The 22,163-nt window shown below is 46.0% G+C and overlaps 1 protein-coding gene across 1 annotated transcript in view; it reads right to left on the reverse strand.

Moving 5' to 3' along the window:
* Window positions 1-22,163, reverse strand: part of T265_09184 (hypothetical protein) — a gene marked incomplete at both ends in the record, with an annotated part of 33,201 nt that overhangs the window by 9,626 nt on the left and 1,412 nt on the right. Inside the window, 6 exons of the mRNA XM_009175196.1 lie at window positions 662-824; window positions 3,696-3,913; window positions 4,574-4,685; window positions 10,162-10,270; window positions 12,695-12,987; window positions 13,020-13,289. Of these exons, the coding sequence (XP_009173460.1) occupies window positions 662-824; window positions 3,696-3,913; window positions 4,574-4,685; window positions 10,162-10,270; window positions 12,695-12,987; window positions 13,020-13,289 (1,165 nt within the window). The remainder of the gene's footprint in view (window positions 1-661; window positions 825-3,695; window positions 3,914-4,573; window positions 4,686-10,161; window positions 10,271-12,694; window positions 12,988-13,019; window positions 13,290-22,163) is intronic.

Raw genomic sequence — 22,163 nt, forward strand, 5'->3', positions numbered from 1 at the left:
ATTTACCAGCTCGCGCGTGCAATGCGCAGCTACTTACCCCCCAATCATCGGTGAACGAAATTGTGGCAGCTACAACCAGTGTACGACCAGTACGCGGTTCTTACAGCTGACAATGATGATGATATTAACATTACTAATTGTTGATACGGTCGACAAAAGGTGTACCTCTGCAAGCACCATCCTCGGTCCATCCGGGTGGTTGGGGTACTACGTATAGGTTCTACCAGAGGAAAGTGTGATTACGTCAAATCGGAATGCTAAGAGTATGTATTATTGCAGGATAGTCACAATATGTACAGGATCACAAAAGGAAGAGGATCAGGTCAACACTGCTCAGAAGACCAGTTCACCGTGGGAACCGCACCACACTGAAAAAGGCAGATAAAATGTATTAGCGAACAAACCAATGTCATACGGGGTAAGGGATAAAAACTGAGTCAAATTTACGTCCAAGAAAAAGGACAGTAGAAAAGGTCGGACCAGGACCGAACACACCTAATTTGAAATTGTCATTTGTGAGCCTGCAAGATCAGGCCTTCGTAATTACTCGATTTTTGGAAGAGCTATCGGGCTACTCGTAAGTAATCAAATTTTTAACGTAGCCGACGCAGGTAGTAAGACAGCCGAAACTAAATTAAGCACAGGGATGCCTTTAACTTACGGTAAATCCAGACAAATGTCGGTCCGCAACTCGAAACTGTGGGGCGATCCGCGAGGTGAATTGTTGCAAACAAGTGGCTAGTCCGATGCAGGTCTCCCATGGTAGGCAAACGAGAGTCACACCAAAATCATGACGCCAAGACTTGAGTAAGGTATGAGACTGTCTGTAGGGAGAAACAATGGTGATGCTAGTACGGATTCCGTGACCGCATAAAGTTCAGGCAACGTGAACGCTTTATTATAGAAAGATCCTAAATTGGATCGTTCAGAAAAGCACGACAACAGAAACAAGAAAATCTTGTGAATGTCACGATGGCCCCGTTGATAACATAGTGCCCAATAAAGGCCTTCGATCAACAAGGGACGACAGAGTGGACGGATAAAAAAGCTCTCTAAAAAGTACAGTTCCGACAGTGATAAATAACTAAATCAAGCGAAAAACCAGCTAAAATATGCGATCTGTAATTAGCTGGTTCATCTACTCCCAATACAAGTCCTAAAAAGCCAATACAGTTATGTCTAGAATGACCCATACATCCAGGTGGCACCAGTTACCAGGGACATCTTACTGCTCTTAACTGCATCTCACGTCCAAGAGCCGACCTTAATCAGTAGAATCTAATCGACTGTCCTAATCAGTATTCGGAATACCCGGTAGCGTCACTGCATACGAATTTGACGAACATGTCTCCAACTACTCTTTATTGGCTAGTTAAACCAACTTCCATCGCTGAAAATAAGCAGAAAGAGAACCAGGTCAATAATACAGTAATATGCACACCAGAAATCAACTGAATCTATATGGTTTAGTCCTGAATGTAAGAACCACCATCTAAAAGGCTCGCAATAAAGGAAGCCATCAGTAATGTGTAGAAATTAGTGGATCTTCAAAAACTAATTTGTGGGCAGCTGACTCCAGCAGCGTGATAGCAATGCATAAATGGTGTTGACGTTAGGAGTTGGTTGCAGGTAGTATTTGGGGGTATCATCCAGTGCACAGAACCAGAGCCGTCTCGTCCTTGATTATCAGTGGCCGTCTCAAAAACAGCGAGGAAAATTTGAACTTCAGGACAGAAGCTAAATATTCGGCCGCGAGTGACCGACATGCAGTGTAACTGCCATGAACTTACAGGTTTTGGCAATTCAATTCAGGCAATATCCTCCGTTCTTCATTACGAACGCGGTGCGACCATTCAATGGTTTTCAGCCTTACAGTTGTTATGTTGCGTAGTTTCCACTCAACAATCAAATCTACGGACACCAAGGACACCATGGCTGCCACGTTGGCCCACACTAACCGGCATAGACTGGATATCCATCAAATGATATCCGTTTTGCGGAAATTCATCTTATATGAAGGGTGAAATTAGTCATTTTCTTAGCTGAACTAAAAAATAAGAGAAACTTTCATCGGATCTGTCAGGAAATGAGGTTCACAGGAGAACTGTAAAGCAGGGGCCACCACGCGCCTGATCAATCCTCATCATACTTTTATTCGTATGGAAGCTTTCCAGGTTATTCAAAAGGTACCTGAGCTTTAGTTCTGGTCGCTGCGAAGCGGATATCCAGCAGAATGGGTGAACCCAACCTTCGCATGACAATATTCCAACCGACTAGCAACGCATGCATCCAGGACTGACCATCAACTCAGCTTGATGGTGACCCTGTCATGTTTAAGTTTCGCACAGCATACAATGCACAAACTACTGGTTTTTTAGATCACCTTTGCTTTGGCCTACTACGACCAGATTGTGTTGTAATTGCCTGACGATCACACACAAACAAAAAACAGGACTTGTTTGATGTCTGATTAATCCAGTAGCGTTTCTGGGATTTTTCGAGCGGTCTGGACAAAAGTTGAGTGGTGCTGGAACTTTAAAATCTCTTCACACATGACTCATTTGCTCAGAACACAATGCACAAACTACTGGTTTTTTAGATCACCTTTGCTTTGGCCTACTACGACCAGATTGGTGTTGTAATGCCTGACGATCACACACAAACAAAAAACAGGACTTGTTTGATGTCTGATTAATCCAGTAGCGTTTCTGGGATTTTTCGAGCGGTCTGGACAAAAGTTGAGTGGTGCTGGAACTTTAAAATCTCTTCACACATGACTCATTTGCTCAGAACAGAAATGACCGTGGTCCGTTAAGTTACTTGAGGTGGCAGTAAGTTGCATGATGGTGCAGCGGATGGATGATGCTTTCCTATCTAAGTCGGGTTTAATCAAACTGCTTCTCTGTTGCCTGAGGCTGATTTACGATGTTCGGATTTTCATCTGGAAGCTTGCTGGATCAAATCATCATTGCGATGCATATTGTCATTGATTCTAAGAACTCCCTGGGGTTCCATGCTGCTGATGCTCAATGAGGCTTTTCAGCATAGATTGGCTTTAACTAGGAGACCTCATACTACCTACCATCTATAAGGTAGCTCAGAGGAAGAATAATTTCCCAAGACGAGTGAAACTTTTATAGGAGAAATCGAGAAGCCAGTCAACACGTAACCACGTGATATGGATCCCGTGATTGAATGATGGGTGGTGCTATATCCTGACCAAGTGCGAGTTACCCCCCCCCCCCAAATGGGCATGTTCCTAACGCTAGATGCTCAAACCACTAGTCGAGAAGTCGCGGGATCGGAATGCCTTGGAGTTTCGTGACACCCGGACTTCTTAGGACGAAACAGCTGAACGGTGCTTTCAGTAAAGGTTGGCTTTGTTTAGAGAAATAAACCTCCACTGAAGACTGAACAATCTGAACGGTGATTCTTAGATTTTCGGCATACAACTGTTTTACCCCATGAAGGGAAATCGAACACCAAATTATCTACACTTACAAAACGAGCAGATGCTACCAACCTTTTCATCATATTCTCAGCAGGCTGGTATAAGGACTCACGAACTATACACGCTGGGCCGTTCATTTTTCGAAATAAAACTGCAGTGAAGCAAGGTGGTGCAAGTAATGCTTACCGCCTTGTCTGGCTAACAAATAACCTGAGAAAATTTAACTCGAAACACTACCACTCACTCTTGTGTATTACCTTCCGTGGGCAAAACAATTCTGTAGAACACCCGACGACAGGCCGTCGGTTCCAGTTTGAGCGAAACAGTAGGCGGCTCCGCTGGTTTCAACTTTTCCAGTTTCGAGCTTTCTGAACCACTCACCTCGTGGGTCTGTTCGTGACTGGGTGGTAGCCGAGGCAAACTAGCGGAGTACAGATCCAACTCCTGGTCTATGAGCCAAAGCTGCATGAATAAGAAAACGCAGAGTAATGGGATGCACCAATGTCAACTCTCTGTTCTTGCTCAAAACAAAATGATGGTAAGACATTACCAAATAAAAGGAAACGCCTTACCGTTAATCAGGTACCTTTTGGTATTATGTTAAATCAGTCTGTCATCGAACCTTTCACGAACATAACAGCCATGAACAGCCAACGCAAAATGGTTGAAATTCGAGCACAAACGGGAAGGGTAATAGACAGAACTAATGCATATTATAGCTTTTGTCACTAATCACCATTTGTCCGCTGATATGGAACTGGCTTTGGAGTTTATTTAAACATGGTCTAGTTCGCCACGAATACGGTCTAGCGTTTTTTATCCACTCTCCGGTGGTTGACAGAGAAAATAACTAATATGACACGCACCTGCAGACTTGGATGAACCTCGGAAGACTTAAACTGTGATATTTCTGTGCGTCGTTTGAAATGATTCCCAAAAAACCTGGCGTATTTTATAGCAGTGGTTACGAAACAGAGTTTGGAATTTACTGAAAGGGATGAAGACCAGTAAGGAAAGCCCAGAACAGAAAATAACAAGCGCGACGGGTAATTCTTAACGCGGCAATAATATATTTCTGGGGACTGTAAATAATACATCATTCACGAATGATAGGAAGCTTACCAGCATAAAGTCAATGCAGCCGTGCCACGTAATTGCTGATATGATAACTCGATAGCATTGGTTGTCAATTAATCCAGAAATAAATAAACCATAAAAGTCCATTTCGTCCTGTCTGTAAGGAAGTACAGATGGAGACAAGTGAACAGTGGAGCCGAACATAAGTGAACCGATCCCACGTGACTTGATAGGCTGAAGGTTCAATACCTGTACCCATTAAGCCAGGTATAAGCGGCTTATTATTCCTGAGTTGATAACATATCACAGTAATGCTGGTGTACAGTAATTCCGCCAACAGTTTGCTATCTTAATGCATGGTATGTTCAAAGGAGATTTATGCACATGAAAGCATTAAAACCTAGCCTCAGATATCCTTTTGCAAACGTTTATCAAATCAGCTCGTGGACGGTCTAATCTCACCCAAGGAGTAGCAGTGTGATCTGAGGTACGACTCTTGATTTTCGAGTGAGCACATGGTACAATACATCTGAGTGTGATTTACAAAGCAAAGTCCTCAAGCACCGAAAAAATATTTCAGGATACAAGAAGTTATCCCTAATGTTGTATTGCAAGCCGGCGCCAGTGGGTATTTTCCAAGCTTAAAATGGTCGTTTGGAGAATTCGTAAGTCCTGCGGTGTGGCAAGCGAGGGCACACAGCTACAGCACACAGGATATCAAAATCAATTATCTGGTCGAGTAGGCCTCATGATCGATGTGTATACTGATTTTGAAGTGGTAGATGCTTCGGCCAAAGAACGGTTTATGTGCATCACCCAGTTGTGAACTAATGCGTATTAAAAACAAATGGAAGTATCCTGATTTCCAAGTTGTATTTGGATTGATAACATCGATAAGTATCTCTGCATGTGCTGGCTCTAGTTAGCTTTCAGATACCGATTTCGCAGGCATCTACTTGTGTACGTCACATCAGATCTTACTGACGGAGCAGTGTTGAACGAATACGGCGGTATGAGCAGCGGTTGTTACGGAGACGGACGGCTATTCAGACTACGTTGTCGCTCCACACAACGGCGAAACCACTTATGTGGTGTTTCTCACGTTTGTTTTTTTCAGGTACCAGGAGTTTCCCCGATCCACCTTATGCCGGGAATTTAAATCACTGTCAGCAAATCTCCCAATATTTGCCTATGTGAAGGACTGACACACCCAATAAACGAGCTTTGTTTCCCTACCAGCTCAGCATCTATTAAGCTAAAGATGCCACTGTATGCAAATAACGATAGTATCTCCCGTTGTGTGATTGTTATAACCGGTCTTCTTGGACAAGTGACTGCAGGTGACCTTACAAAGAGCGACATAATGGTACTGTCTCTGCGAGTAGCCAGACACTGGATACAGGTTGTCCTGGTCCAGAAAATCCTACCGCATAGCTGAATTTGAAATTTCATTAGCACAGATGCTGAACGATACTGGTGATTTCGTCCGTCGTGAAGGCGAATCCATCGTTCCGATACATATCAAAAACACACCTGCAGTGCAATTTACGGCTGGGTTCCAGAGACTTAGTTCACATTACAGCAAGTTGCGAAAACCTCAGCATGACGGCTCCATCCTAAAGAAATCGTATAATGATGGACAAAGAAGATATTACTCTTCTAGATCTGAATTTACCGTAAACATCATCACTCTTAAACTGGTTGAATCAATATAAATGTTGGACAAGTCGTATTTTGATAAGTATCTAACAGTCGTTTAACTGTGACCGTATAAACTTCTGTTTGAGTTTTGTACTGAAAAAGCACATACCGGTTTGTGCAATAGACGACGGTCGTTCTTCAGGACTCAGAAAACAAGCCACGTTAGTTAAAGTGTCAATATGGAGGTAGACTGCGGTTCAGAGGTCGTGCGAGTTGTACATTATGGGAAAACAATGCGGTCACAATGAAGGTCACTGCTATACTGAGGTTATTCAGAGAGTGAGAGAAATAGGAGTGCATATGGATATGCAGAGATAAAATGTGCACAAAACCTATCGAGATGTCGAGACACTGGGATACATACAACAAACACCTCAATCTGATTAGCTGTTATTTTGCGCACTCCTTTGCGGATAAAGTGTGTACTGGGTCTCCCTTGGGTTTAGCCTCCACAGAAAGGATTGCACACTAAACCGCGCCAGCGGTCGGAGATACACCGTTGCGAACTCCCCGAGAGATTGACCTCCCTTTGGTGACATAAATAAATGTACAGCGGTTCATATAACCAGGCACGCCCCTGTATCTGGCTTTAACTATTCTAGTTCCATATAATGAATACAAGATGACATGATTAAGTCATTTTCTGGTGTAGAATTGAATATCTTAAGAATTGCTTATGTAGACAGTGTTAAATCACTATTAAATAGGGAACATGGTATTGGGATGAAATGAGTAGAGACTGATAAGATACGCGTCGAAGGCATCCGTTTATCTGCCTAACTGACATGCCACCAGAAGGAAGCTCGAGGGCTGAGATACTGCCAGGTTTCCCAAGCCTAGACATAAGAAATGGAGATGCGGAAGTCGGGTTCGAACCACAGACCCTCCGGTTAGTCGATTCGCGCTCTAACCACTGGCCTCTCCCCTCGCTGAATAGACTCATGCAAATTGCATGCAATTATGATATTGGAAAATCAATAGCTCCTGAGTGACTGGGGTAACAGGTCGTAAACAGAAAGTGTTCTGATTTTGAGTTTTTCCCTTTATATGTTGAGAACGGAATACTTATTCAGTCTAATGAAACAAATTTGTACGCTTTGGAATGCTTTTTGGTTCAATAGGGATCCAGTAGGGTTACAAGGTGGCCGTTGTTCTGTTCACCGAGCTTGGCAATTCGCTTGCAAACGTCTCATCCCCAGTCGAGAAACATCGTCAATGCGCAGCTGAGTGGTGCTTTCTCCTTAGCTAGCTGTGTGTATATAGTTTTTCGACACATTGACGAGATTATCACGCACCGCGCTCACCTAATACTGGCGGGATGTTCATACTTACAGCACGCTCCATAGTGGGAAGTCGCCCATTAGAACCCGATAAACATTTAAAGTCTCTCATACCAGCTTGGTCAAGGGTTAGAGTTCTGGCAAACACAGTCTCCTGGTCCTCCAGGTTGTTGGCTGGTATACGTGTGGTGACGGGTTCCGTAAAGATGGCATTGTACTTACATTTCCAGTCAAAGACCACTGCCTTTCTGTCAAACTTTTGATCCAAAGATTTTGGTTGAAGAAACACATCGCCCTCCTGTCTGGCAGCGGGGGCCCTGTCAGTATCCTAGTCCACGTACGACCGTGAACTAACTTCCGAAATAGCCAAAGTCGTCTGGCGATATGGTGTCCTCCAACAGCGTGAGGGCCATGAACTCAAATCAGTCACATTGCCATCAGTTACCAGTGCCGCGGATCAATAACAAACTGCCGCTAGATTTGGAACAATTTGTGGATTCGGACCAAGCACTCGTAAGAAGTCGCTTCTCCCTTCGTTTTCCAGGTTGCGTAAGGAGTGGAAAAATTGTCTGGCAACTGAAAGACTGACAGATCCTGATACTAGATGAATTTGCCGGAATCGTCTTCTAGAGTCTCTTCCAAATGCTCCACCATCAGATGTAAATTCGTTCTGGGACAAGATCGCACAGTGCATGAAGTTTTGTTCGTGTCACGGCGCTATCAGGGTCACTTAAGCACTGGATATCAGACTGAACAGTTGCATTGCTGAAATATTGAAAAAATATCCCAGCTGGTCCCGAACTTAATTTGAGGCAACGAATTATCAGACGTTAAGTGGAGGTGAGCACGCGAATTGACTGTGAAGTCTGGTGGACATGGAAAGCCAAGAAAAAGCCGATAATGTCCGAAGATTAATTCAGTTGATCCGTGCGACCGGTCCCCGCTCCGGATTTCCGACGTTCATCTGACTCGGTTAATCGGCCAGTTCTTCTTGGCACGCTTGCCCATCAAGGAATGCCCCTGATGTTTTTAAACATAATACGTTCTTTGTACTCTCAGATTTCGGACGTATGAGAGTGCACAAAAGGCTCCCCAAAAAAATTCCGCACACAAAGCGGTGTCCGCCAGGGATGCCCATTCTCTCCCTTCCTATTTAATTTCGTAATTAGTGAGAGACTGGGATGAACGCTGGAAGGTCTTCAAAGCCCTGGTGTTCAACAAACCTCTGACGAAAACCTTGTCGATCTGGAATATGCAGACAACATCGTTCTCATGTTCGAAGAGGAGAAGGCGCAAGGATTCTGACCAGTCATGCCGTCCTTCGGTATGCACTTTGCACCCACATAATGCGACGTCATGCTTGTGGACATGCAGTCATTGAACATGCCCCTTACAATCCAGGGAGAGACTGGGAGTTGTGGAGCGGTTTACATACCTTGTATTCGTTCTGATTGTAGCGACAGATGAGGTAAATGCACGAGTCTGCGAGGCTCCGGTCGCGTTTGCCAATTTGAGACACCTATGGCATTCAAGCAGTATATCCTTGAATCTAAAGGGACGTGTCAATCAGGCTACAGTATGGGCCGTGCTGTTGTATGGCTGTAGGGCTTGGTCTGTTCGAGCAGCAGAACTGAGATGTTTTCAGGTGTTCGACAATAGTTTTCTCAGGACCACAGCTTCTGTGGTTTGGTGCCGAAGAATCCAAAAACGAGGCAACAACAAAGCGAGTTTTCGGTTGTGCAACAAGGAGTTCCATTGAAGAATATGAACAGCACCAGAAGCTACGTTTCTTAGACTATGTATTGCGCACACCGAGCCATTGCCGATGAGTGCTATTTGCCGTACCCAATTCAGAGTGGCTGAAGCAGAGGTGGCCAACCCTTGATATGGAAGGGGGTATGAAAGAGATTACGAAATGTTTGGGTGCTGTCAGTGCTACTCGCCTTCCACGATAGGTACCATGTGATCCCCACTGCGCCTGATTGGAGACCCTTCGAGGTATGGCTGCCAATAGATTTCACTGGCGTTTAGGTTATTAGTCTCTATCCGGGTCGCCTGAATGAGTGCCCGGAAATGTGGGCGCCTCGGAATGGTTGTAGTAGGCTAGCATTGAGTCCCTTCCTCACCCACCTTCATTCCTTTCTTCAACATAGGGCTTTCAAATAAATCACGGTTTTATGGCAGCGAAGCATCATTGGTAAACTCTTAGGCAATGCTGTCCATGATGATGATAATTATGGAAAAAAAACCTGGAGCACTTCACCGTTACCCGAACCACACAGATAGCACCCTAATGCTTCAGTTAGTTGACGCAAGCACATCGGTCGCACCACTTTACCTCAACTCTGTGGAAGGGCGGTTCATCACATGATTACTCAGCAACAATTTAACGTGCGAGACCAACAAATAAAACAGATAAAGAGTACTTCACAAGTGAAGTTATAAATATTACCATCGAGTCCGTCAACGCAGCTCAGTAGTGTGGTTACGGAGGAAGAATTGATCTCATGCAACCAGAAGTCTCAAGAGGTGGAAATCTTAGCGCTGATGATACAAATGGACAAACTTGCATTTAAGTGTACATATTTACTTCAGCAACAACTGGAATATCCTGGGAAGAATCAAAGTTGACCATTCGTGAACAGTACTCACAGGGGTTTCTCAACGAAACGCAGGAAGTCGCCGTCAATATCACGTTCTTCCGTCAAAACGTCTAAACAATTGGTCCACAATGCGTACTGGTCCGACGCCCCAACGTTTACTGCAACACAATAGCACAAAAGGATACAAATGACGGAACGGCGTAGTGAAGCGATCTTATCGGGTCGCCTGTATTATTTCTACCAGGACATTACAGTGTGAGTGAACATGTGTTTCGTCCGGTGTTCACGGTCAAACATTTAATACTAGAATATGGTTTGGCTTGCCAATAACCTGAATATACCCAAAAACAGGCGTTGCCGTTAGAAACATTGCAGCATCACTGTATAGATGTAACAATGTGGTTGGAAAACTCAGAAACGTGAGTTGCATTATAATACGGCGACGGGCTTGGGCAGCTTTGGCATGTTAGGGACCTGACGGATCCATTGTGGGCCAACTCCCTGACTCAACCAGCTGCGTCCAGCCTCCTGCAATAGGCTGACAGCATGTAGGGATCGTAAACAGTATCAGTGAGCTTTTATACCGCTCATAAACTGAGCAACTTTACCGGGCAAGATGATGATTGGAAGGTCCTCCTCCTCCACAAGCCCACCCCAGAGGAGGACAACAAGCACACCAACTACATGCTCTCAAAAATCTACATCAACGTCCCTTTTATGACAAGATAAAAAGACAATCGTCCAGTTGTAATATCCTTTCGGTGCATAGCTGCCATGCCACCCGAATGAAGCACGAGAACTGGGATACTGCCAGGTTGGCCGAGCCTAGACAGAGGAAGTTAACATGCAGAAGAAAAAAGTTCATGCCCTATTCCAGACCTTCAAGGAAAACAAGTCCCCGTTCAATACCCCTCACGAGTGCTTGAAGTTGAAGTCACCTCCATAATCTACATCGAGGTTGTAAAGTCTGAATGCCAACGGCTTGGGCTCGGTTTCCTTAAGGAGAATCAGTTCAACAAATACACACATTTGCATTTCAATTCGGTTTTCATGGGAGACCCATTTGAGCCTCTCGTTTACGATATTCGGTAACTGATTGCACAAAGACCGCCTCATGTTTCTGTTGGTAGGATATTCGATGTGTCGCAGATTGACGGAAACAGGTGGACTGCGCCTACCTGCTGAGCTTCAAGGTGGTAGGCCGTTGAAAATTTTTCAACGACTTTATGAACAGTTTCCTCTACAAAAACCAGTTCAGTTAACTAAAACTGACCGGTGCATCGCGGTTAGCTAAGGATATCGAGACTCAAATTCACATTCTGAGCCGCATCTTGCAGGATCCATCGACGACGCTCCAGGTTGTCACCAATGAAAGTCGACTCTTGTTTTAATTGAAGCATGGTGGTCCCACTTGGCGACGGTGGTTTGGAATTTTATGCTGCAAATTACCCCGACGCACGCGATTCATCATAACTCAGCCCGTCTCGGTCGTCGAATGCCGACCATCACGTTCTGGCTTATAACCGGACAAGAAGGCTGCCAAGGATAGGACTCCGTCGACCTTCCGGCGCTGCGCAGCGTGGCATTCACTAGATTTGTCCCGGTGAAATTGGCATGTTCTTGACCGTCCTACGCTTGAACCGATGGATACCGTTGCTACAATTGCTCTCCATTTCGCGACTTTCCTGCTCACGACGGCGCTGTCGCAACAAAAAACAGTTGAAAACCTGGCTCTCAATAGCCAAGGCAAACGTTGAACAACTGGGTATGTAGGTAGCCTACGTGACCAAGCAACAGAAACATTATGGCGCTGTAATAGGACCTTGCTCCGGGATAACCCGGAAGATGATTCACTGCAAAGTGAATTGGACGTATCAAGGTATTCATTGCTTGTGGATACCATAAACGTGGCTGCTTGATTGCTGCCAGAATCAATGGATAGCGATAAGTTTGAGCGGGTAGTTTATAACACGTTTGAAGCTTGTGCAAATCGCCGTCAAAAGTCTGAGTCAGATAAGCTAGTCCAGATGCCGCAATCAATTCCAGCAACTTGGAGCTACATCTGTAAATCAGCTCAAAAGCATTTGCTAGTCTTCAATCACACATCACGCGGTGATCAAGCCAGACGAGATCTGATAACCGCGTCCAGGCTTGGGCAACCTGATAGTATCTCGGCGCTCGTGCAACCTTCGGGTGGCATGGCAGTTAGACACCGAAAGGGTGCCACGCGGCAGTCGTCGCGATGCAGATACACCCACTGCAGTCTTTCTGGAAATCTAAGTCAAGGAGTCTGCGCGTAGTGGAGGTGGATACCTCAGCATCACCAAAAAGTCTAGTCGAGCTCATGTAACCTGAAGGTGCTCATTTGTAGTCTAATAGCAAATGTAGAGATTGAAACGAGGATGAAGTCCAGTACAATTCCCTATTGAGAAACAGCTGAGACTAACCAGGTCAAATGTGCATGCTAATACATTTTCACCTGCAGATAGTGCTGTGTGGTGAAGTAGGTTGCACGTTACTGGTACACTGGGAAGCGAATCAAGTTTAAGGAAAAAATAGTATAGAGAGAATACGAAGCTAACCTTTCTGTCCGACTGCCATAAGGCATCTGGAGCAATGTATGTATTTTCCAGCCTGCTCTTTGAAACAACCTGCTTCCTGAAGAGCAGGGCTTAGAATAACTTCGGTTCCTGTGTATGCGGCAGAGGAATGTGTGACACATTCCGGATTGAATACCGGTTTAGATAGCTGAACGTGGAAACTTTGATTCTCCTTATCAGGATGCTTTGGGTGGCAGAAGTGACTTTCCTCAACCATGAGGGTGTTATCTTCAAGAGAGAACGTCGGAGATAACGCGTTAAACGATTTCACCTCCCTAGAGATTGGTTATTTATAGAAGTGACAAACTTTGTTTTCGCGAAAGTGTTTTGGCAAAACTTGCACAGTAATTCATCACTGTCAACCAGGAACTGCGCCATGTTGATCGAGAGGTTGCGCGGGTCCACAGAACGCTTAGTTCGCGTTGCTTTGAAACAACACGATAGTGTATCATCAGAGGTAGGTGCCAAATTGCTGCATGTGACACTCATTATCGAAAGCCCGAGTAGTTCTGCTTGATAGGTAATGAGCGGGCACTTGATTATAGTTAGGTCATTCTTTACAGAGAGCACGCAGTCTCTGAGGAACGAGAGATGAGAAAAAGAAGAACCTTACCCATAATCTTTTGGGATCTGAAAAGTGACTGTCAACGTTTCCTTGGAGTTCACGTATTCAGCAAAGAGCATTGCAGTTGAAAACGCCATATGAGGATGCACCTAATTATCCCTAAAGAAGAAGCAAATGTCATAGATCGAATACGACGAAGTTCGTCGGGTTTAATCCTGAAAAATCTGACAGCCCTGACTCAGACAGTTCCTAAGGAATGATGACTGAAGCAAAGCGTCTCCTTTGCCATGTGCAGCCTGCCGAATAGGATTCACTTGGTTTGGTAGAAGGGACGGTACGAAAAATTCTGGGTGTCGTCAATGCTGTCAGCCCTCTGGAGTGGGATCCACGTTGTCCTCCCTCATGCCTAAGAGACTAATGGAACGATGTGGACTGCCAATAACTGCCCATCTGGCAGGCCTCTCAAAATCGAATATCGGAGCAAATGTTCCATAGAAAGTAAACGGCCCATCTGCATGCGTTATGTATGGTTATACATTTCCAAATCTGACGATCGGAAAAGTGCAGCGAAGATTCGCCCAATGTATATCACTTTCAAGCTTAATAAGGCCAAAGTCACAGGTCTAAGAACCAGCAACTTCAACATCCACAGAAACTCCACCCATAAACTCCACTGGCATACAACGATAATTGTGGGGAAAGCAATAGAAAAGGCCTGCCTCAGACACTCCCAGGCAACCATAACTCGGAATGTATATGCATAAGCTTGACGATGAGAATGAACAACTGGCTTGAAACCAGTAAAAGGAAGTGACTGACATAGATTTGAAATTACATCCTGCAACTTTCAGCTCACCATAAGGATCCACACAGACCCTACCCCAGAAGGCCTTTTGCATCAACAGCAGACTAGCGTTTAGCAATCATATTCATGACCTTGAGACAAGTCACGGTTGACCAAATCCCTGAAGTTGGTAGTGAAAACAGCACCAAGCTTAACTAACGATGACTAAGCATACATCACATATGACCAGGCTAACGAACATCATGGTCCTGAACAACCTATCCTGATGTACAACCGAAGCTTGCTTTTCAATTCTCTAGTTGCGGATTAGTTGAAAACGACCAGCATGTTTGTCGGGTTGGCTGTCAGAGCTGAAGATGATCCAGGTCCTTTGTTTTCACGTTTTTATGGCACAACCACTGTGAATAGAGAGTCAATGCTGCGGCTTGGAAAAGGTGATCCATATCACCATTGTCACCGACGGCAACGTATACCAGCATACAGTGCTAAGGCTTTATGTTTGTGCGCTGATCCCAATATCGATTTGGCGATTGTAAAGACCGAGACAATTAAATCATTCAAAGCTGCAGGCCTCTCTCCTCAAGTTTCAATGGATGTGTTCAATGGCTGTATATAGCATGCATTACAATGAACTTGTGGGCGCTACGTCAAGAGATGGAACAGCCTTGACCACCGATGCCTTCGTATAGAGGTAGAAGTCGGTGTCGTGCAAAAATACGAGGCGGTAAGCGGCATCGAAGACCACCCGGGACTGATGTCATCACCCGTCAATCAAAAGATTTATTAGAAATACCCAGATACCAAGGTGATATCTTGTCCGTGGGGGATCAACTGGAAGTCAGTCACCTGTAATCAGCTAATATAGCTTCTGAGGTATGTAAAATTTGCCACGGTATCTAGGGCTTCTCCCTGAAGTGTAAAGGACTGCAAGTTATGAAGTGTGAACATAAACTTTGAAGATGCAGAATATGATGGTGGTCAGTTTACTCAGCGACAGTTGTGCTTGGTTTTCGCCTTCACATTAGAAGACAATGTGGTTTGCGTAATTCAGATCGACAATGATCACATAATCAACGATCTGAACACGAGGGTTTCACAAATTTTCCAGCGTTCACATTATTAGTTTATCAATGACGAAGTCAAACACGATCGGAATGGACATCCTTCTCGGACACCACTTATGCAGCGAAGCTTTCAGGGAGTTCACCATAAACTCATAAGCCAGGAAGTAGGTCATTAAAAACTGGGTAACGCTCATAAACTTCTGGGGCATTCCCTGTGAAGCAAGTGCAGCCGGGGGCACTGACAACGTCACGAAGAGACTGATCCCTATTGTGATGTGGCCTTTTGTGTGCCTCTGCGACCCACCGAGCTATAATGGCGGGTGTCATTGCGACACACGAAGTCCCCTATATCAGGATGGTCAATGGTTAGAGCTCTGCCCAACACAGTCTCCTGGTCCCCAGGTTGGGGTTGGAACATGTATGGCAAGTTGTTTTGAAAAGCTTCACGTGCGATTGAGTTTCCCGCCAAGCACCAATGCCTTGCGGCCAGGTTTTTAAGCCAAAGCCCTACTCGTCCACCTGTCTAGGAGCGGTCGCCCTGGCAGTATCACAATCCGCGTACAATTATCACACGTATAGCTAAAAATAACTTCATACCACATCGGCTCCGCGTAAAGCTATCAACCGGATCATTTTGCTTGCTGCATACAGCAGGTCGGGTTAGCGAAAACATGCTACTGCTTGTGCATCCCTTTTTTCTCTTTCACGCACCTTCTCCCCTCTCGCCTCCTCATTCATAATTCTCTACTTGTAGGCTAGTTAGTTAAGACTGATGACTCCGTTCGATCGATGACTCCGTTGAATCGATTTGGTAAACAGCTGCGCGTCATCTAGCGTCGACAGCCTCAGGTATTTCCAAATCAACCTTCAAGCCTTGACTCCCAGTCTATATGGGCGCCTATAATGTCCGTACACTGAAACCAACAGATTAACAAGCTGCTCCTGCTCACACACGGGACTTGCTTACCACTGGTGTGTGCTGTGCGTCAGAAACTAGAATTCAAAATGCAAGCGCAATAGTGGGGAAAACTGCATCAGTCTATACTCGTTTCAGGATGAGAACCTCTGCCGAACGAGTACTTCAGCTGTGTGCTGACCGCCGGTTCTTTTTATGCAGTACAAACTTCCGAAATAACCGGTCGTCTGGTTACATGGAGTCCTCTAACGACGTGCCGGGTACGAACTCAAATTGATCAAATTGCCATCAGTTATCCATGGCGCGGATCAACAATCGACCATCGCTAGTTTTGAAACGCATTTTTGAATTTCGATCACGTGCTCGTCCGAACTTGTTTCTCCCTTCGTTTCCTAGGTCGCGTAAGGTGCGAAAAAATCGCTTAACAAATGAGAAGCTGGCAGACCAACTGAACTTCGGAGAAATGTCCCAAGCGGTCCCGAACAGTATTCGGACCGAAAAATTATCAGACGTCAAGTGAAAGTAAGTGCGCGCTCCGCGCGTGAAGCCTTGTGACGATACCATCTTCAGTAAAGGATACTACTGGACCGAGCACTGCGCATAGATTATCGTGGCCACTTGCTACCACTCAGTTAGAACCTGGAGTAAAAGTGGCACCACCATCATCATCATCAGCTATACACCGGTTCTAGCTGCCACAGTTTCGTTCACCAATGATTCGGAGAGGCAGGGTAGGTAGCTGCGCATTGGAGGCGGGAGCTGATAAATTAGTGCATAAATACAGCACTGTAAGTGGACTGTTGAGTGGGTGAATTGGGAAGGGAGCTATGCACTGAAGGCAATAGCCTGGATGCATGAGCGCCATTGAGGGCGCAACTGGGTCATGTCTGACAATGTCTCCTACCATCGATGTGGCCCGTCTTGGGGTCCTCATCCGAGAAGACGGCAATGACCAGCGCAACTGAGTTTGCTGGTAATGGCTTTTACACTTCACTACCAAGTCATTGTTTGGCTGCCCCTTCACGTGTTTGTGCGAAAGGAGCCGTTCGAGAAAGTCGGTCGACTGGCATACGCAGCGCATGGCCAAGCCAGCGCAACCTATGCAGTGTGATCAGTTCATCTATCGAGGGTGAGTTATTTTTCCCGAATACCATTCAACGAATTTCAGCATTGATGATCCGGTGTTCCCACCAGATTCGAGCGATGCTCCGGGGACATCGATGGTCAAACACTGAAAATCTTTTGACGTCCTTGGCGCGCAGCGGCCAGGTTTCTATTCCATATAGTAATATGGAGCGCACAGCAGCATTGTAAACTCGACCCTTGACAGAGAAGCTGATGTCACGCCTACGCCACAGGTGACGTAGGTTCGCAAAAGCTGCTCTGGCCTTCCCAATCCGGATGGAAATTTCATCTTTCGCGAGACCACCGGGACTGATACAGCTGCCCAGGTAAACAAATTTGTCTACTACCTCAATCGGTTCATCCGCAAGCATGAGGTTAGGGTTCGAGCCCACCCAGTCTTGCAGTAGCACTTTACACTTTGCAGGTGTGAAGCGCATGCCGAACCGCGAGGCAGAATTATTTAGATTATTTAATATCGTTTGTCTTCTGCGTACTGGATAGCTGTGAGCGGACGCCCAGGGAGCAGTTTAACCCCATAGGCATTATAGGCTGGTAGTGAATCTTCCATGGTCGCATCAATGACGCAATCCCGATATAAAGCTGCCACCTTGACATGGTGGCCGGGCTTCAGTGCTGCAATGATTCCGCGGGCTACACTGGCTGCAACGTCGTTTTACAAGGTGCTACTATGCCAGGAAGGCTAAAGGGGAGCAGCGAGATCCCGTACTACGAGTAATCGTGCTACGAGGCGTTCTGGGGGTAAAGTCGTACTGTCCTCTGCGACAGGAGTGTGAAGGCAGTAAGGTGTTTCCCCCAGGCGACTAGCATATCCATATTTATGGAAGCAGCGATGCTGCCTTCCCCCGAGGAAGGACGGATTAAAAAAGGTCGGCCCCAAAAACTGCACACTCCGATCGCCCAACGGTTGACAGTGACCGTCGGCGCATTATCCAATACGGTCGAAATACTTTTAAAACCAATGAGCCCTGTGCTGCTCGAAAGGCACCTGTTGTGAGCAGCTGCATCAGGAATGAAACAGTAATGAAACAGTAATTCGCCCTCGGGTTACGCCAACCCCCTGCAACCAAGCAGGCCAGACTGTTGAGTCGTCGGCTCCGGGCAGGGTCCCCAAAGAAAACCCTACATTCCCCCACTGCCTCGTGGGTCAGACTTTTGAGTCAGAGGCTGGGGTCAGGGTCCCCGAACAAAACCCTACGTCCTCTCACTGCCCTGTGGACCAGACTTTTGAGTCAAGGATACGTTAACCAAAACCCTTCCTCGGACTGGGCAACCAGGAGGCATCATTTGCCCGCGCAGTTCAGTGTCCACCCATGTCCCTTCCCAACCCCTTCTGATCACACAAAAGTAGACCTCAGGTAGGTACATGTGGAATAGTAAATAATAATAATCGTTCGGCTGTGGCACTTTTCCGGTGCCTAGCTGCCATGCCACACGAAGAAAGCATATGTCTTTTCAAGAACCACCGAGCTCTGGAAAAAGGGGCCCGTAGAGAATGTGGTAACCACACTGGGCCACTTTGACCCCGAATGTAACGAGATTGTTCAACTTTTAATTTCAGTTTATCAGCTATAAACAGTTATAGCTATAGGCACGGTTCCAGCTGCTAAAGTTTCGAGCATCAGAAAACGGGAGAGTGTGGGATACACAGCAAAGCCTTTGGGGCGATGGTACATCTAGCTAGTTAGGGAACTGGGCAGTTTTTGATTGATGTATCAGTACCAGAGACTGCGCGACTGGGCCATTTCTGCCAATGTTACTAACCATTGGTGAGTGGAGTCCCGGGGTCCCCATCTAAGGGGGCGGCAGTTACCGAACCGGTTAAGTTTACTGGTTAGTGTTTTCGTACTTCCTTGCCAAGTCTGTTGGATGGTACAGTGACATAACAAATAAACATCGTTTACTTCACAGACCTGTATTGTATGGTCTTAGTTGAAGTAGACAACTATACAGAGAAAACGCGACTGTTTAATGGGATCCAGTCCAGTAAAGTACTTTCAGCCTCAAGGCCCGATACAATTCCCAAACCGCAGAAACAACGATGCACTGGTTCATGGCCACAGATACCTGACGAGTGAAATGTAGAATATCTGATTTCATCCTAAGTGGTGTGAGGTGCACGAACGAACTGAAGTTTTTTAATGCGTAGTTCGGAGACACAGAAACAGAGGGGTGAAGCAACGACTAAGCTAGAGATGTCTGTTGCTGAATCGGACGGAATATACAGACACTGAAGGCTTCAACGAGCACGAGATAAATTCAGGTTTCCTTTTCTCGACGATAGTTTATTCACGGAAAAATCGCTATGGGTTGGTGACAATGCATCTTTCGATGGATGTGAGCGACATTTGGTGAACGAAGGGCTGCAGGGGGGATGATAATTTCCGGTTGTACAGACCGAAAGAAGGGTGATCCGCTTAAGTATCCGACTCTGAATCTTTGACTCCAAGCCCAACTCCCACGATAGTGGAAGAATACAGAGCTTTGTGTGAGGACCCTTCTGTTAGCCTCTGGATCAAAAGTCTGAACCGCGAGGCACTGGTTATTAGGGTTTTCTTGGTGGCCCGTCCCTGTAGCCATAGGCTCAATGGTCTAACACACTTGGATGCAGAGGGAGACCTGGCTCGATGGTGCAGGGACGAAGGCAAAACTGTGATACCTCTTTGTCATCATCGACAGCAAGACATCAGTATTCAACGCTTGCGCTTCGCTGCCGTACAACCAATATTTACTTTAAGGCTGTATTGTGAAGAAAGGTGTAAAATGGACGGAAAAGAGAATCAGTGCTAGCCTACACCTAAAGACTCATTCAGGCAACCTGGGTAAAAACTAACAACAAAAACGCCAGTGTTGTTGATTATCGGCCATATCTTGGAGCGTTTCCCACCAGACGCAGCGAAGAACACGTGATCCCCATCCTGGAAGGCCAGTAGCACCGACAGCACTCAAACGTCCCGTAGTCTCTTTCATACCATTCTTCCATGTCAAGGGTTGGTCACTTCTTTTCTCTCGCCAACCTGAATTGGATACTGCAAACAGCACTCATCGACAATGGTTCGGCATGCGCAGTACATATCCTAACAAACGCTGTTTCTGGTGCTGTACACATTCTTCAATGGAACGCCATGTTGCACAACCGAAAAGTCGCTTTCCAGTTACCTCGTTTTGGATTCCTCGGCACCAAACCACTGAAGCTATGGTCCTGAGACAACGACTGTCGAACACTTGAAAACGTCTCAGTTCCGCTGCTCGAACAGCCATACAACACAGCCCGTACAGTAGCCTGATGCACACGTCTCTTTAGGTTTAGGGATATACCGTTTGGACGCCATAGGTGTCTCAAATCGACAAACGCGACCCGAGCCTTCCAAATGCGTGCATTCACCTCATCTGCGAACCTCACTACAATCAGAACGAATAAAACGCACAGCCGCAACCTCCTGAGTAACACCAGATTTTCGTTTTACACGCTTTTCGACTTCATTGGGTAATACACTGGTGATCATGATCAGCGGTTGTGCGATTGGATTGTGCGGGATTTGGGGCCGACGTTTTCTAACCCGCCCATCCATGGGGGGATGCAGCATCGCTTCTTCTGTGACAACTTGATACGCAGGTCAGCTGGGGGAAACAGCTTACTTCCATTACAGTCCTGTTGGACAGGAGGGTACGACTACACCCAGACAGCCCGGTAGTGTGGTGTCTCGAAATTCGTCGTCGGGCTGTTTCCTGTTGGTCTTCTTGGCATGGCTGAGTCTTGCGAAACTGAGTTCCAGCCAGCTTAGCTCGCAGAATAATGGCGGCAGTTAAGCCGACCACCATGACAGAGTGACGGCTTTAGGTGGGTGTCTATGGAGAAGTTTATAGAGGGTACTAAGCACTGAAGCGTACAGTACTGTTGTTGCTTAGCATCGACCATGTGGCATCAGCCACGCGGAGTTACCACAGCCGTTACATACGGTAACCTGAGAATTGTTAAAACACATCCACCGACACCAAACGGCATCAGTTCGGTGACAGAATCCGTCTTATACCTTGGATAATGTATTGACGTCATCAGTGACATGAAGACACTGGCATTAAATACTAGTGATCTATTGCTATGGTATTGCAAGCGATCTTTTCTCTGGTTACCTGACTGACATACTCACACCTTGCCTCCAGAAGATGATCACTAGGTAGCACGAGATGAGTTAAGAAGTGGTGACAAACGTGAAAAATGTAGAATTCGGAAAAAGATTCGACATTTCCAGCTCAAACTTGGCGAGTGATAGGACTGTTCGAATACGACCCGATACGCATGAAAAGGTGTAGTTTGGAATTCCAAACTACTCCTTAGGCATCATAGGACAGAACCGGAACACAATTTCTATACGTGTACTTTGTTCCCGATGCGTACTCATGTAAATCTGGTTGGGATCTGGACGGGCAAGCATGACCACTGTCCGGCCTAATTCCGAATGGGCCAAAAGACCTACTTGTGCGTTATATGGAAATTGACGCACGCCAGCATCTACTTGTTTTTAAACGTGCACACAGACGGTGAATCAAAGTCGACACATGCGTATTTTATGGCGCACTATCCATGCACTCGTGTAGATGTATCCGAACATATCCGTGCCACGGACGCACTTCGCGTCCTTCATCGAATATCTGGTAGATAGTGCGGTCGTATCGTTGACCATAAGTTTTTTGGTTCTTAAACTGGGTAAACAGGCTTGTGCATTAGGAGTACATACATACAAACCAACCAAATTTGCAGGCACTGCACACTACACGAAAGTGGAGTCCAATTTCAAATATACCGCAGTTCGTGTGGCGCCGGCAACCGCTTGAATAGGTGTAATGGACGGAAGCCGACAGGCCAGCGGCTCACGGATTCACGGATTGATACACAGGATCGAGGCTTTTGCCCAAGTTTCCCGGGTCGGTTTTGTTCTTGTCGGTCAGTGGCTGTC

Source organism: Opisthorchis viverrini, assembly GCF_000715545.1.
Source record: "Opisthorchis viverrini unplaced genomic scaffold opera_v5_260, whole genome shotgun sequence".
In the NCBI taxonomy this organism is placed as follows: Eukaryota; Metazoa; Platyhelminthes; class Trematoda; order Opisthorchiida; family Opisthorchiidae; genus Opisthorchis; species Opisthorchis viverrini.